Source organism: Vidua macroura, chromosome 1 (assembly GCF_024509145.1).
Source record: "Vidua macroura isolate BioBank_ID:100142 chromosome 1, ASM2450914v1, whole genome shotgun sequence".
NCBI lineage: Eukaryota > Metazoa > Chordata > Aves > Passeriformes > Viduidae > Vidua > Vidua macroura.
Window position 1 is genome coordinate 47,665,261 of NC_071571.1, and position 14,081 is coordinate 47,679,341.

The 14,081-nt window shown below is 37.9% G+C and overlaps 1 protein-coding gene across 3 annotated transcripts in view; it reads right to left on the reverse strand.

Moving 5' to 3' along the window:
• Window positions 1–14,081, reverse strand: part of ELMO1 (engulfment and cell motility 1) — a 303,043-nt gene that overhangs the window by 183,015 nt on the left and 105,947 nt on the right. For all 3 annotated transcript variants that reach the window (XM_053976921.1, XM_053976912.1, XM_053976927.1), the window contains exons 10-14: window positions 8,011–8,162; window positions 7,071–7,149; window positions 3,301–3,351; window positions 1,729–1,851; window positions 238–369 (exon numbers count right to left, since the gene is read on the reverse strand). In XM_053976921.1, the coding sequence (XP_053832896.1) occupies window positions 238–369; window positions 1,729–1,851; window positions 3,301–3,351; window positions 7,071–7,149; window positions 8,011–8,162 (537 nt within the window). The remainder of the gene's footprint in view (window positions 1–237; window positions 370–1,728; window positions 1,852–3,300; window positions 3,352–7,070; window positions 7,150–8,010; window positions 8,163–14,081) is intronic.

The window sequence follows — 14,081 nt, forward strand, 5'->3', positions numbered from 1 at the left end:
ACCACTAACTCTACTTCCTTGCCTATCCCATGTAAAGAATTTATAGCCTCCATTCCAGCACCCTGGCTTCTGCTAAAGCTGCCACTTGGAGTTAGTAGGGTTTCTGGGGAAGGGCAGGAAAGTTATTCCCTTTTAGGAAATAGACAGAAGACCAAGTAAGAGAAGAGACAATGAAAAGATGTACTATAATGGATGCATGCATTCACTTTCAGTGGATTATCACACAAAAATACTCACAATAAATCCAAGTTTTTTATAGTCTCGAGTGTACATAGATTTCCGTTTCTCCATACTGCCACTGCTGTTGTTAGGTTCAGATTCGGCATCAAATGCAATTCTTCTGAGTTCAAATATGATATCCCGCTGAGCCTATGTTAAAACAAGGTTAACATAAGGTTAAAAAAAGGTTAAAAAATTGGTTAAAATAACTGATCTCTCGCTTAATTAAACAATACCACAATAAGTGTTTCAAATCATGGTATTCCTGCTCACTGCCAAAAGTTTTTTTGTCTAAATTCCCTACTTCATACTTAGAGAGACAGTCAGCAAGAATGACCTCACGGTTCCCACTTTCGAAAGTCCTCACATTTATGAGATTCACATGTGGGTACTTAAGTGTTGACTTCCAGAAGTGGGACCTATGTTAGCAAGGCCTCTGACTGCACAATTTTAACCACAGAAGCCAAGAGATCACACACATTTCAAATTAAGCTGATGATTAAGCTGGTACTTAAGCACCTTGCTGGATGAACACAAAATGACTCAGCACTCTGCATTCATTTTGGTAACTATCCATTTTTGCTACTGCAGAAATAGGCAAGAGAGGAATTACTGCAGCTGGAAATGTCTCAAGACAGTGATAACCACCCTACCAGCAATATTAACAACACTGTGCTAGTCATTTTCTATGGAGATATGCACTAATTGACTGCATGTACATTCCCAAGAGTCAAACTCTTCCATCTCAAACTTAGGAAGCATAAAATCCTACAGCATGATGTTACTTATGTTTACAACTATCTCACTCTCCCACCTTCTCTTCTCCAAATTATTAGCAAGTCTTAAGATAACTTCAGCTTAAAATCAGGTTCTTCCTTGTACAGGGCCTAAATGGAAGCCACAAAAATTAAAGAAACAAAACACATTATCCCTATGACTCATCAACCCTATATTTAAATCTCTTGAATATCTTAGGGGAGTGTCACTTTTTGCACAATGAACAATATCAAAGTCAATGTCTGCACACAGTGAGCAATAAACAAATGAAGTATTTTATAGGTTCCCGGTAACAAAACCATGGTTTATTGTTACACAATTTAACGTCAACTCTAGCTTGACAGATAATTTTAATGCAAACATTTAATTTAGCTCTACAGAAGTACTTTCAGGAAGGACCATACATCTCTAATGCTTCTGACAGGGGCACAAAGGAAACAAATGCTGGACAGCTGCTCAGAGTTTCTGCTCAGGAAGACAGAAAATTCAGTTCATGGAACTACATGCGAAGGAGAGTTGCCTGGCCATTTTGTTATACTTTTGCACAAGGAATGAAACAGCCTGTGCATCTTCTTAGAACCAAAAAACATAACCCAACTTCACAGACAGAGAAAATGAATGACTTAGGTAAATGTTGCTAGCAAGTGGTTTTTCTCCTCCATGGAGAGTTTTAGGTACATCAGTGAGGAGCTGTTGTCTTCCTGCTAAGACCAGATCATGCCAGATGCTTACTTGATCTTGTGGATCCATTTTTGTCATCATTCTGTCTTCCAGAAGATTAAACGTAAGTACTTGCAGAACATATAGCTGGTGTGCCATTTCATTATTGATGGCCCTCTGTGCCCTGATAACATGCTGCAAAGAAAAAGAGGCAGACTTTGGTGAATCAGAAAATTGCAGTGCATGCAGTCAGGTGTTTTCATTCCTATGTATGTGCTTGATATGCAGTAGTGTTTGCTGCTTACTTCAGAAATAAAAAAAAAAAAATCAAACCCAAACAGCCAAAAGAACCTCAAACACAAACCCACCCCCACCCCTGAAAATCAAACCAGGACTAGCACTACTGATTCAGATACTTTTTAAATAACTTAAGGAGACAGGACTTTACACTACATAGGGTCTATGCCTATATTGAAAAGTAGCATTAAAAAAAATGCTGAGAAATCACTTCAAAGAAAAAATAATTCTACCCCAAGAGTTTTAGAGCTCTGTATTATATTTTGTTTTTTCTAAGAGATTATATTAAGAAAATATTTAAGAGAGTAGCTGTCTGAGCAGAAACATATTCAGGCTGCAAACACAGCCAGAGAATACAGTGAATAGAATAGCAGGGCTCAACAGAGAGCCAGCATCACACCACACAATCCTGCCTCTACTAGACAACTCCAATCTGTATGAGGAAGACTGCCCAGAAATACGTTAGTATATGATGCCCTATATGTGCAGAATTATCCCATTCAGAAAGCAAACACAAAACTGATGGACAATTTAAAAATCCCTGGTGTGCCAAAAACACCAAGTAGTTTTATATGGAAACAGACTCAGGCCTCCAAACACAGCAAAGGACATAAGGAAAGAATCATCAAATGGGAGCTGGATATGTCAACAGATGTTGTACAGTTCCAGAGAATAAAAGAATCTGTCTGCCGAAAGGCACTGGAGCATTTTATGACAATAAATAAACACCTAAGAATATTATCCTTATGATTGTTCCAAACTTCTTTAGAACTTACACAGTGTACAAACATGCCTTCTGAAATAAAAACTGGGGGTTTTATATGCATCAGTGAAATTCTGATAGCAAATGAGAAAGTATGAGGGCTGTTTGTTTGTTCGGTTTGTTTTACACTCACTAGGGAGAAAGATTTTCCCTCATTCCGTTGGAGAAGTAATCTAGTCAAATATCAAAGGCAAAATCCCTGATTTTCCATGATAGCAGATACAGGTGTTCAATATTATATTAATTATTTCATTAGCTTTAATTCATTCTTCTTGGGTGCAAGTCATGATGAATTGTGTCAATCAAGACAGAATAATCAAAATAACCAAAAAACACAGTGGTATTTAATACTCTGTTTTCATGAAGAAACCACAATTTCTGACTTGGAAAATAACCCTTCCAAAAAGCAGTTTTGAACCTATTCAAACCACCATTCCAATATTATCTTCTATATTATAAGGCTTCCAAACATATCAAAATACAAAGGCAATTAAAATATATTAAGATAAGACCTATGAAAACCAAAAATGGAGTCACCTTTCCTCTCTCCTACTTAACAGTAACTTTGACAACCATATACTTACAGTTAAGATGATGGAACGAAGCTGCTTTTGTGCCAAAATGTTTGCCATTTCCTGATTTAGTAAAAAAAAAAAAAAAAAAAAAATTAAAAAAAATAGCCAGAAGCAGGTATTTTAATGTCATAACTAGAAAAGCACACTGGCTTAAAAGGCTTACATTTCTGCACTGTTACTTATAAATGCAAGGAAGCAGCATATCAGCATTATGACTGTATACATTATTTGGGGAATCACAAAGTCAGAATACCATGAGAAGAGAGACCAAGATAGTGCATCACAAGCTGAGGGTTCCAGTGATCCATAACCCACAGTGAAAGACTTCAGAAGAGACCTCTGTGGGTTCAAGACAGTATTTAAACACTTGTTCAAGCACAACCTTCCTCCATAAGCAATACAGAAGGAAGCACGGACTGGAAGCCAGCCAGGACTTTAAAACATGACAAATAAAATGCTTATTTACTTTGATATTTCAGCTATTTTAAAATCAAGTGTTCTAACTTCCATTCAATAAATCAGTCTACAATTCAGTACTGTTTCATTATAACAAATTATAATTCTCCCCTGTATTTTAGTAGCAATGTTGCCATTGGTCTTTTGATTTAACTTAACTTGTCTTTCTAGACCTGTCTAAAATCACTATCAAGGCAAATATGCTTTTCCTTTAATGCTCAAACAGCTCATCCCAACTGCCCATGCTGCAAACTGCCCTACAGTGCATAGGAGGGCATATTTTATACTTACCAAGCATAAGAGTCTAATCTTAACCATACCTACAAGAGCATGCCCTATTTTTAAGTTCCATGGGTTTTCCATCAGTATAGAAATGTGTGTATGTGTCTGTATGAGATATATGCTTGCACATGCAGTGCGTTCCTGCTGAACTTTGTGAGAGCTGAAGACTAATGTAGAATAAATACTAGTAATTTTTATATATAAAAAAATCCCGTAGAAGACAGAAAAACTGAGACTATAACATTAAACATACAAAGGATGGATGACTAAAAAACATCTGCAGAAACAGTGTAAATAAACCAAGTGTTAGGTGAGAACTTGCTCAGAAAAAGAAAATAATTCTTTGTATATTTATTCTCAAATAGTTGTGAGATGGGAGGCATCAGAGATATTGAACTCTTCTTTGTACCAGGTAAAGGGTGCTGCAACAGAACACGGCAGCGATAAAGAATGAACAAGGGACCAAAGACAAGAGCAACTCAGCTTCAGGTTTTAAGTCTTTTCTGGCTGTGCAGGTTTCAATTGCACATAACAGCAAAGGAATGGATGATATAGATGCCTCCATCTCTTCCAGAAATGCGCAACTCAGCTCTAGGGGGAGTGCCAGGCACATTATATACTTCGATGTTGCTTGGAACACACTGACTGGATTTTTGTCAAACTATGTATCCACTGCCAAAAGATTAGCAGGTACATAATATAAGATGTCATTTCTGCATTCAATGCAAAGAAAATGATAAAAAGGAAACTTTTCTAATTACATTTTAGAAGATTATCAAATTGTTACTTCTTTCTTATAGCTATCATTTAAAAAGCTGTTATCGAGATACTGGTTTTTTTGTCATTGGACTAAAACTGATTGAAGCAACAAGCATTCAAAAAACCAATTATTGCATCAAAATTAACTTTGTCTCCAAAAAGGCTATATTAGCAGCTAATAAGCTGCCTCTTCTAATATAAGTACTGTCCTAGCTGATGAGAACAAGAATTATCTGACCAAATTTGCCATCTCATTTCCCATAGCAATATTTCTGCAAAAAATGCAGACAAATGAGAAAGAAATGCTTCAAACATTCACAGTATCATTTCAATGCTCAAACTCTCAGCTCTTTCCCAAAAGACCTTTTTATTTTCTTCTTTTATTAATAACCTAAGTTTCTCTAGATGATTTGGTCCTTGACAGGGGTAGAAGAAGCAGAGCAAGCAAAGCAACCAGGGAGTCCTCATTAAAAAGAAAAGTCTTGGACTTTTTGGGTTTTGCATTGCAGAAACAGAGAGACAGGAAAAAAAAAAAGTGAGGGGAAAGAATTTAGACAGCAGTGCCAATTTAAATCCCTTCCTTAATTGCAGAGCAGCCATCCACATCATGCCTGTATGTCGGCAGCAGAGAGGGTGCCAAAGCTCCCAGAGTCATATGAGTTTTGGTGCAGCTTCTCACTTCTAACCATATTAAGTAGTGAGTGCTGAACATTAACTTTTGAGTGCCCATCACCAGATAATTGCATGAGACTATATCACCTCAGTTCATTGTCTTAGAAAGACAGAGTTCAGTAAGTGCCATCTGTTAATGCATTTGGAAGGCAATGGACACCTACCTTCTCTATTGTATGGTTTACTAATTAACCACAAGACAGACATAAAGAGAAACCTAACACATTCTGACTGCATGTTCTGGGTTATTAAAGGCTGAGGAAAAATTCCTGCAACTGTCAGAGCTATTACTCTTCAAAGCCAAAGCAGATCATTATCTCCTGGTGATCATAAACTCAGTGACTAACAGTTTTGTGTCACAGCACCAGGTACTACAGGTGAAGTCTGTCTGGCTCACTGCCAGCCTCACTAGGTGGTTACACTGTTGGCAAGATGCAGTTTTGCTTGCTGGCAATACACTGTGTTAGTGTCTGTCATTCAAGAACACAAGCCCACTGATTAATACTAAAGTCTTATCTACATGTGACACTGTTCCTCCACTTCAAATATGACAAGGCATACTTTTTACAGAAACACAGCAGCAACTATTCACAAATGCAAAAACCAAAATATTTGGGTTTCTTACAAGAATCTATTATAAATTTATGCCAAAATTGAAAGAAAATATTTTATTCTAATTTTTGGTTATTACATGCCTTCTTGCCTTAGTTATAGAAGACTGTATTGGAGGAAGAAGTAAAAAAAGAGAGGGTAAGGGGTGGAAGAGCCTTTTTTTCCTAATTAAACCATGGTTACGCTTTTCCCTGTTTACAATGTTAAAAATATTTTTAAGAACAAAAAACAAAGCCCAATACCAATCAAACCCCCCTGAAAAACCCTCATTAGGGCTTTGATGTTTGTTTAAACAGTCACCAGCATTTAAAAATGTAAATAAATCTAAGGAAAGTCCTTGTCAGAACTGATCAGCAAATATCAGTGAACTTGTTCTGGACAGTAACGTATGTCACTGCAAGAATTATCATCACTGTTCCTGGTGACAGAAATGTTAAATACATAAATGCATAAATCTGTTTTGACACAGGCTAGTAACTTCATAAACATGGATAAAACTTCACTATTTCATAGCACTTCACATTCCATGCCCACTTAACATCAAGTAGCAATCTTGAAATATTTCCTGATATCTGGCACAAAAATAGCACACTGTAAAAGTCATGAAATGCTTACACAGCAAGATATTTTTGTTTTCAAAAGAAACAAACTTTTTAATAAAAAATCTGGGGGAAAAACATGGTACCAAAAAATAGCCTGAGTTTACAAGCTGTGCTGGCAAAGAGTTCAGTACAAGAAATACTACAGTCAGCCACAGTCAATATGGTTCATATGAGGTCACAGGGAACTACAAAAGCATGGAAGAATGCTTAATCCCTCCTAATACTGTACAAGATGGAGGTAGTTCCATGAAAATGAATTCTATCCCATCATGAAGAAACAGAACTAGTTTCAGTTTGAATTAACTGCAGGAAAAGTGTGATGGGACAACTGCAGGTATGAATATGAAACACTTTTTCTCCTACAGATGCACAAGTATACAGGCCCCCTCAACTTACCTGCCTCTTGTCATCCGGTGCTTTAAGGAAGAGTGCATTTATCACCGCAATGGTGTACGTCTGGATTTCTTGGTCTGTCCTGTTTGGAACAATGTTGTAAACGTGAGAGAAGAACACAAATGCCCATGAGCTGTAGAAAATTATCTTCCAGCTGCATTTCTGCAGGTAGAAGTGGAGGAGCTGCTTGTGCTTCATGTTAACCATGTACGTTAGGTAACCAAGGTTGGTAGTGACCAGGCTTTCTTCATTATTGAGAGATGATGTCCTGAAGGGAGACTCAGAATTCATAAAAAGTGGAATGAACTACTCCTTGAACTGCTATTGACCCTCCACTGATCATAGTAAGAGTCTGATAACCAGTTTCTGTCAGGTGCACAACAGCTGGAGATAGGAAGAGGAATCTTCCCTAAAGGCTTCTGGAAATGAACCTGCTGGTATTAAAGTTTTCAGGTACATTGAAAATGTCCCAGGTGGGAGACAAGCATAACTATGCACAGTACATTACTCTATGCTACACGAGGCAGCTTCCATCCATTTAAGCACTTTACATTACTATTTAAGAAAAGCCCTTCCTTTTTCAAATATACATTCTGCAAAAGTTGAGCAGCTTTTGTCTTCCACACTTCCCAGAGTCTGGCAAGCAAAACAACCCCATCTGTATGCTAATTAAGCATTTCATTACCACAGGGTGCTTTTCTCTTCATTCCCCACTTCCAACTACATAGATATCTTATAGAAAAACAAACAAAACAAAATTAAAAAAAAGAAACTAAAACCTAACAACCAGGCAACTCCAGAAAGATTGCTACCTGTTATGCAGTCACTTGTCGTGGAGGCAGGAATCATAAAGGAGATCGCTGGTCTTTATGCTACTGGCTTTTCTCCAAATTTTTGGGGGAAAAAATATGCACCATATCAAGTGGTAGTCAAAGACACTCACCCTTGCAGATGTGGGATTAGCTGCCCAATTGTAATCTCCTGTGCTACCTTCTGGTACAGGTCATGGCTATTGAGCACCATCGATTCCAAGATTGCCAGCGACCGTTGCAAGATAGAGATGTCTGAGGCAAATTTGTTCACATAGCTTGCTATCTACAAATACAATCATTCAGAGAATTTGCATCTTGTCATGAAAACAGGGAAAGGTAAGAAAGAAAACTGTCAGCGTGATTCAGAAAGGCATTAGGATAAAAGGTAGTCTTGTCCACATTCCAGTTATAAGTGAATACCTGAAAATGATCAACTGGGCACAGTATATACCATCAAAGAACACAGTGGCATAGGTTCTACAGCTGGCTCAAGTCACCAAAGGTTATGATCAATATTCACATGACTGAAATGTATGATAGATTAACATTAAAAAATTAAACAATTCTAATTTTTGTGTAGAAATCTTTGGAAAAAACAAGGAAACTAGTTCTCATTTTCTCCAGAAGAAAACTGGTACTGGCTAAAAATATCTAGGCTTAAGGCAAATGTTTCAAAAGAGAAATTTATAATCTAGCTTTCTGGCAAAACACAGTCTAGAAAAACATGCCTTTTTCTTCTGCTTGTTGTTACCAATAATGCTGAAAGCTCTTTCCAGGTTACCAATTAAAACTCTGTTGATGATCAGGACAAGTGGTTCCATAACTCTGTCTAGAGTCGAGCTTTTCATTAATAACCTTCCCTTTTACTGCAAGCTGCCACAAGCAAATGGCACATTAATTAAAACCAAGTTTGACCTCTGCTATTTTGCAGTGTGGCAATGACAAGCTGCACGCTCATCTGCAGAGTCAACACAGCTGTGCAGTAAGATGTGGCAACACATGCTCTCCAGCATGCTGCCCAACCCATGTACCCAGCTTCCCGGGAAGAAACCTGCCTTCTGCTGATGCAGAGATCAAGAACTGCCGGGGTTTTCTTCAAATACACCAACACCAGCACAGACAAAATGAAAGGCACCAAGAATGCACAGACAGAAATGTAGTGTGATCACAGTTACGTGCTCTCTACAGCCAAGTAACAGACTACAGTGGCCCTGTCTCAAATCTGATATGTTCCTTCCAGAAAACTTCACACATCTCTTCAGGATTCCTGCTACAAGCCACTACTGTAGTCATAACTACTGTTTCCAGTTCTGGATGCTTGCTGAGACCTAAGAATTGTTTCCCTTTAGGAGGAAGGAAGGCCCGTCCTATGCTTGAAAAAGCTGTCCAGCTGCCTGTAGAAGTCACATTAAATATGTGACAACAGCATTGTTTTGCACTTGTGACATCATAAATAGTACTGAAGGAGCAAAACACCCAGCTTTGACTGGAGACAAGAAAGAAAGGGGGACAGATTTTTCTTTTTCTAATCTATTACAGCACTTTTCTTTTTGATGTTTGCTGTGCTACTTGGTTTGCATTACCACAGCAGGAACATCCTACACCAAATGAAATTCAATTCACAGAATATACATTTACTTTACTTTCTGTAAATAACCAAGCCATGAATGCATAGAAAACAGGAGGAGAGAGCCAACTCAATTAGCCTTTTTCTGTTTTGGACTCTCAGTATCTTCTCACAGCAAGTCCTGAGCCAAATAATATTTACAGTAGTATACAAAGCACAACATGCTTTTTAGAGCAACAATCTGCATGTCAGAAGCACTGTGCTACCCCACCTCTGTTAATGGTAATCCAGATGTGTTTTGATGCACTGCAGCCAGAGCTGCCAGATCTCCACAGGGCCCACGACAGGGGCAGTGTATGCACACAGCAACTCTGCGCTGCTCACACATTAAACCGAGTGTCCCCCTGGATGCTTCAGTTTTCAGGCATCCATGGATTGCTTGTGTAGCAGGAAAACCATGTGTCCAGACTGTGTCCCAGATTGCCAGATTTCTGTCATGTCTTTAGGAGCCCTGACATTTATGAATTATTCTTGGTGCAGCAGCTCCTTCAGGTGGCAGTTAATGCTTCACTGGGATATACTATCTTCATATCAGGAACCTGCAGAAATGTACCATTATAGATAACTGGAACCTCTGCTAGGAAAGGCTGCCTCAGCCTCATTTATTCTCCTGACCTTGGACCATAGCATCTTTTAATCATAAACACAAACACAAGGTATAAAGCTGTCTTGTGTGTTTAAAAAGACATATCACACTGAACATAGATGCAAAACATATGCTGGGTAACTTGCATGTCAAGCTGTGTGTATTCATAACCACCTTGCTGAAGCATGAAGTCTGGCCATAAATAATAGGCTTGTCTACCTTGAAAAATAAATCATGCAAGTTCCAGGGAGAATAAAACTGCATTAAAAAAATTTCTATTCCTACACATGAAGTTCTGGTGGGAAAAGAAAAAAAAGAGGTCCTTCTTTAGAAGAGACAGGAATCAACGGGAGTTCAAATTTGTGTTATTTGCTGTTTTCTGTTTATTAAGCACCACACACACAGAGGGCTTTTAACATCAAAAAATAAACCTGCATTCATTTATCAAAATTTCTGATGATTAAAATAATGCAAGCTCAGCAAAATACTACGTATTTTCCATAAAGAAGCAACTTGATCACTTTGCATTTCCACATGAAGACCTATCACATGGGTGTTTCTCATTAAGAATAAAAATATATCTTCCGTAAAATACCTGTAACCTTAAAATCTGCATAGTCCTCTTGAGACATACATAAGAAGAGTCTGGGTGCTTAACTTCCTATCAGTTTCAAGGGAAATTAGGAATCGGACCACGAATTTACATATTCATGCTCTTTTGAAATAGGAGCTAAATGTGTAAACTGAGAGTAGAAGAAAAACCTATAGCAAACTAAACTACATCATCTGAGTTCTCCTCCTGGTTCAGCATCACTTAAGGCACAAGAGAAAATTCAAAAGTTAAATAAAAAGTTGTTATATACTATTACTATTTATTACTATTACTATTTAAAAGCTGCACCAGAAAAAGAACACATAGGGAAAAAACAGTGAAAGAAACAGATCTGATTTTCATTATGCATGTTCATTAGTTATTTGCCTGCAGTATCCTGTTGTCAGAAATGTACAGAAAAATCTGTCCAAGTTGTGGTCTCTGTTAACATTTAATGCATAGTAAAATTTTAAAGGGTACATATAATTTTAAACTAAGGAACTAGAGCTGCACTTGACTACAGAAAAACAACTGACAGTTGTGGCACACAGAAAATACTTCTCTGGCTGCCACCCTGTTTTCTGCACAATATATTTTAGAAGGTAGAGTAAACAATTTGTCAACATTAAGGCTCTGTATCATACACTTATGAAACAGCAATTATGTAAGCAATTTTTAAAAATTTTGTAAAAATATCTCAAACAATACTACAAACTTTATTGATCCTCTTGTAGGAACTAAAGATGGAAGTACCAAATTTGTGTAGTGCATTTTTGTCATGGTTTAGGAATGGTATTTCCCAGTTTAGTACTCCCATTGAACACCCCAAACAATGCGTCACTCACTCACTCACTCCCCTGTACTTCCTGTGGCAGGCCTGAGGAGAATTGGAGGCACTAAAGGTAAACATCATGGGTTGAGATAAGAGCAATTTACTGGAAACAGCAATGAAGCAAGAAAAAGAACAATAATAGCAAAGCTATCAAAAACAGAGGGCACAAAAGAGATCAACAATTCACATGCGAATGCTTACAACGTGGAAACCGGGAATATCTGAACCATTGCCACGCTACCCCTACCCAGAAGGAAGCCCTTCCTCTGTCCCCAGAAAATGATGTGAGGTGGTATAGAACAGCCTCTGAGTCCTAGCTGTGCCCACTCCTTTATACTGCAAAAATTAACTCTGTCCTGGCCAGACCAGGACAATTTTGATAACCAGTCATCGCAACTTTTTCTAAGAACTTGGAATCCAAATCCTTTAGGCAACTGTGAAATCTGGAAATGAACTATATATCATCATAAGCAAGAAAAAGGTCTAGAGAGAATTTTGCATATTATAAGGAAGTTTTTCCAATGACGCTATTTTCCCTTAAAATAATGAACAAAGTTCTCCTTGAAAGCATCAGTCTTACTTGCTGCAGTTGGAATAGAAGTCTTTAGGTACCCAAAGGATGAGAGAGCACCTGCATCCAACACCAAGCACTTATTCTATTATTAGAAGGAGTTATTATTATTACTAGAAGGACTTATTATTATTAGAAGGAGTCAGGGGCTCCCCTTGAGGTCTCCTTCAGCTTCTACATTTTTAAGTTAAAAAACTACTCCAGAAAAAAATTGGACTAATTCAACCCCACTCAAGTTTAGCTTTCATTTAACATGAAAGACAGCTTTAAAAGGCAGAAGCACTTGATTGCAAGATTCCCCTCAGCAGAAACTTATCAGCTCCCTTATCCATCCTGTCAGTCACTTGAGCAGGCCCATCAAGGACCTCAAGTGGCCTGTCAAAAGCCAACATCAGAGAAGCAAGTGAGGATGAAGTTGTAGATTGCTGCCACAGAGATGAGACCTGGTCCAAAAGTGCTCTGCTAGGTTTGTCCCATGCCCACACTGCACCACTGAGGGATCTGCCTTTCTGGCTTCCAACCACATCTAGGTCAGAACACTCCTAAGCCTCTTTCCCCATCCTCTGTCATTCTCTGTCCTCTGTTTCTCTTCTAACTCTCTGTGATCTAATGAGAAGTTTGAACAGAGAGAAATTAGAAAGATGAGAAACCTTGCCCCAGGAAGAGAAGAAGAAAACCTCTGTTCCCAGAGATGGATGAAGAGAACTTTTGCTTTCATGCTAGAACAGCTCATCCTTAAAATAGCACCCCATAAGTTGACATGGCCCATGAAAGCAGCTATGGTAAAGCTGTAAAGCATGGGAGGGACTTTCACACTGTGAACAGATTTCCCTTTCCCGGGTGGCTGATTCGCTGTGACATTGAAGCCACAAGAGAACTGTTTCTTGTGGAGAAGTCTCCATAGCATAGCAAGAGAGACTCCTCTCCCTAAGAGAACTGAAGAAAGACTATTCTAGAGGTGGTAAACTGACTGAAGGTGCCAGATTTTGTCTCTTTACGTTGTCAGTGGGAAAGAAAAGAGGGTGTGATGGGAGAAGTATTCTGAAGGTTTTATTCTGATTCTTATTATTCTTTCTTTTAGTTATGTTAATAAAGTTTTCTTTATACTCTTTAAAGTTTTGATCCTGCTTTACTCTCCTCCTAATTCTTATCTCACAGCAGAAAATGAGTAAATAATTCTAATAGGTGCACTGGCATTTGGCCAGCATTAGACCCACCACACTCTCCTATCATTCTCCTTGGTCCCTTTCTTGTTCAACAGTTTCACTTCCAGTTTTACCTGCCAGATTTGGTTTATATAGGTACTTTGTGATAATGCTTTTGTTTTTGTCTTTTGGTTGTTCTGTTTTTGGTTATGCTTTTGTTTTTTTTTTTTAATTGAGTCATTATCAAGGGAAGCCTATAGAAGGGCCTGACAGAAGAGATGAGCCGTTAACAAGGGGACCACAACAATTTCTTCTACTGTTACAATAAAATTCACAGGGCAAAAGTTGGAAAAAGACATTTGTTTTGAGCCAATAACAAAGTAAATGCTCTAAACTAACTTCACATGCTCCACCGTTCCCCTAGAAAGTAAGGCATTCTGGATTTTGTGTTTCCTGCAGTCAGTTAAAATCAGTTGTAGAATTTTCTTTGTCATTAAAAGGTAACAACAATTGTCATCACAACCTACCTGGACTGCTGTGAGATTGGAAAAAAAATTAAAAACCAGACCAAAACTCAGATCAGCTACACTTTTTTTTTTTTTAATTATGTCCAAAACTGAGGTTTAATATCTAAAGTATCTAATGCTTTTTTTTCAGAGTTGATCTTTCATTCACTTTTGGCAACAAAAATAAATTTCTGCTTTACTTTAATGGTAGGAATTTTCTAATGAAATTTGAAGTCCTTACTCTGACACACTTTGCTAAAATGAAGGTTTCTCTGCCACAGATTTCTGTTTCTGATATTATTTTACTGAAGTAACTGATATCTTTTGAACCTGTACAAATATA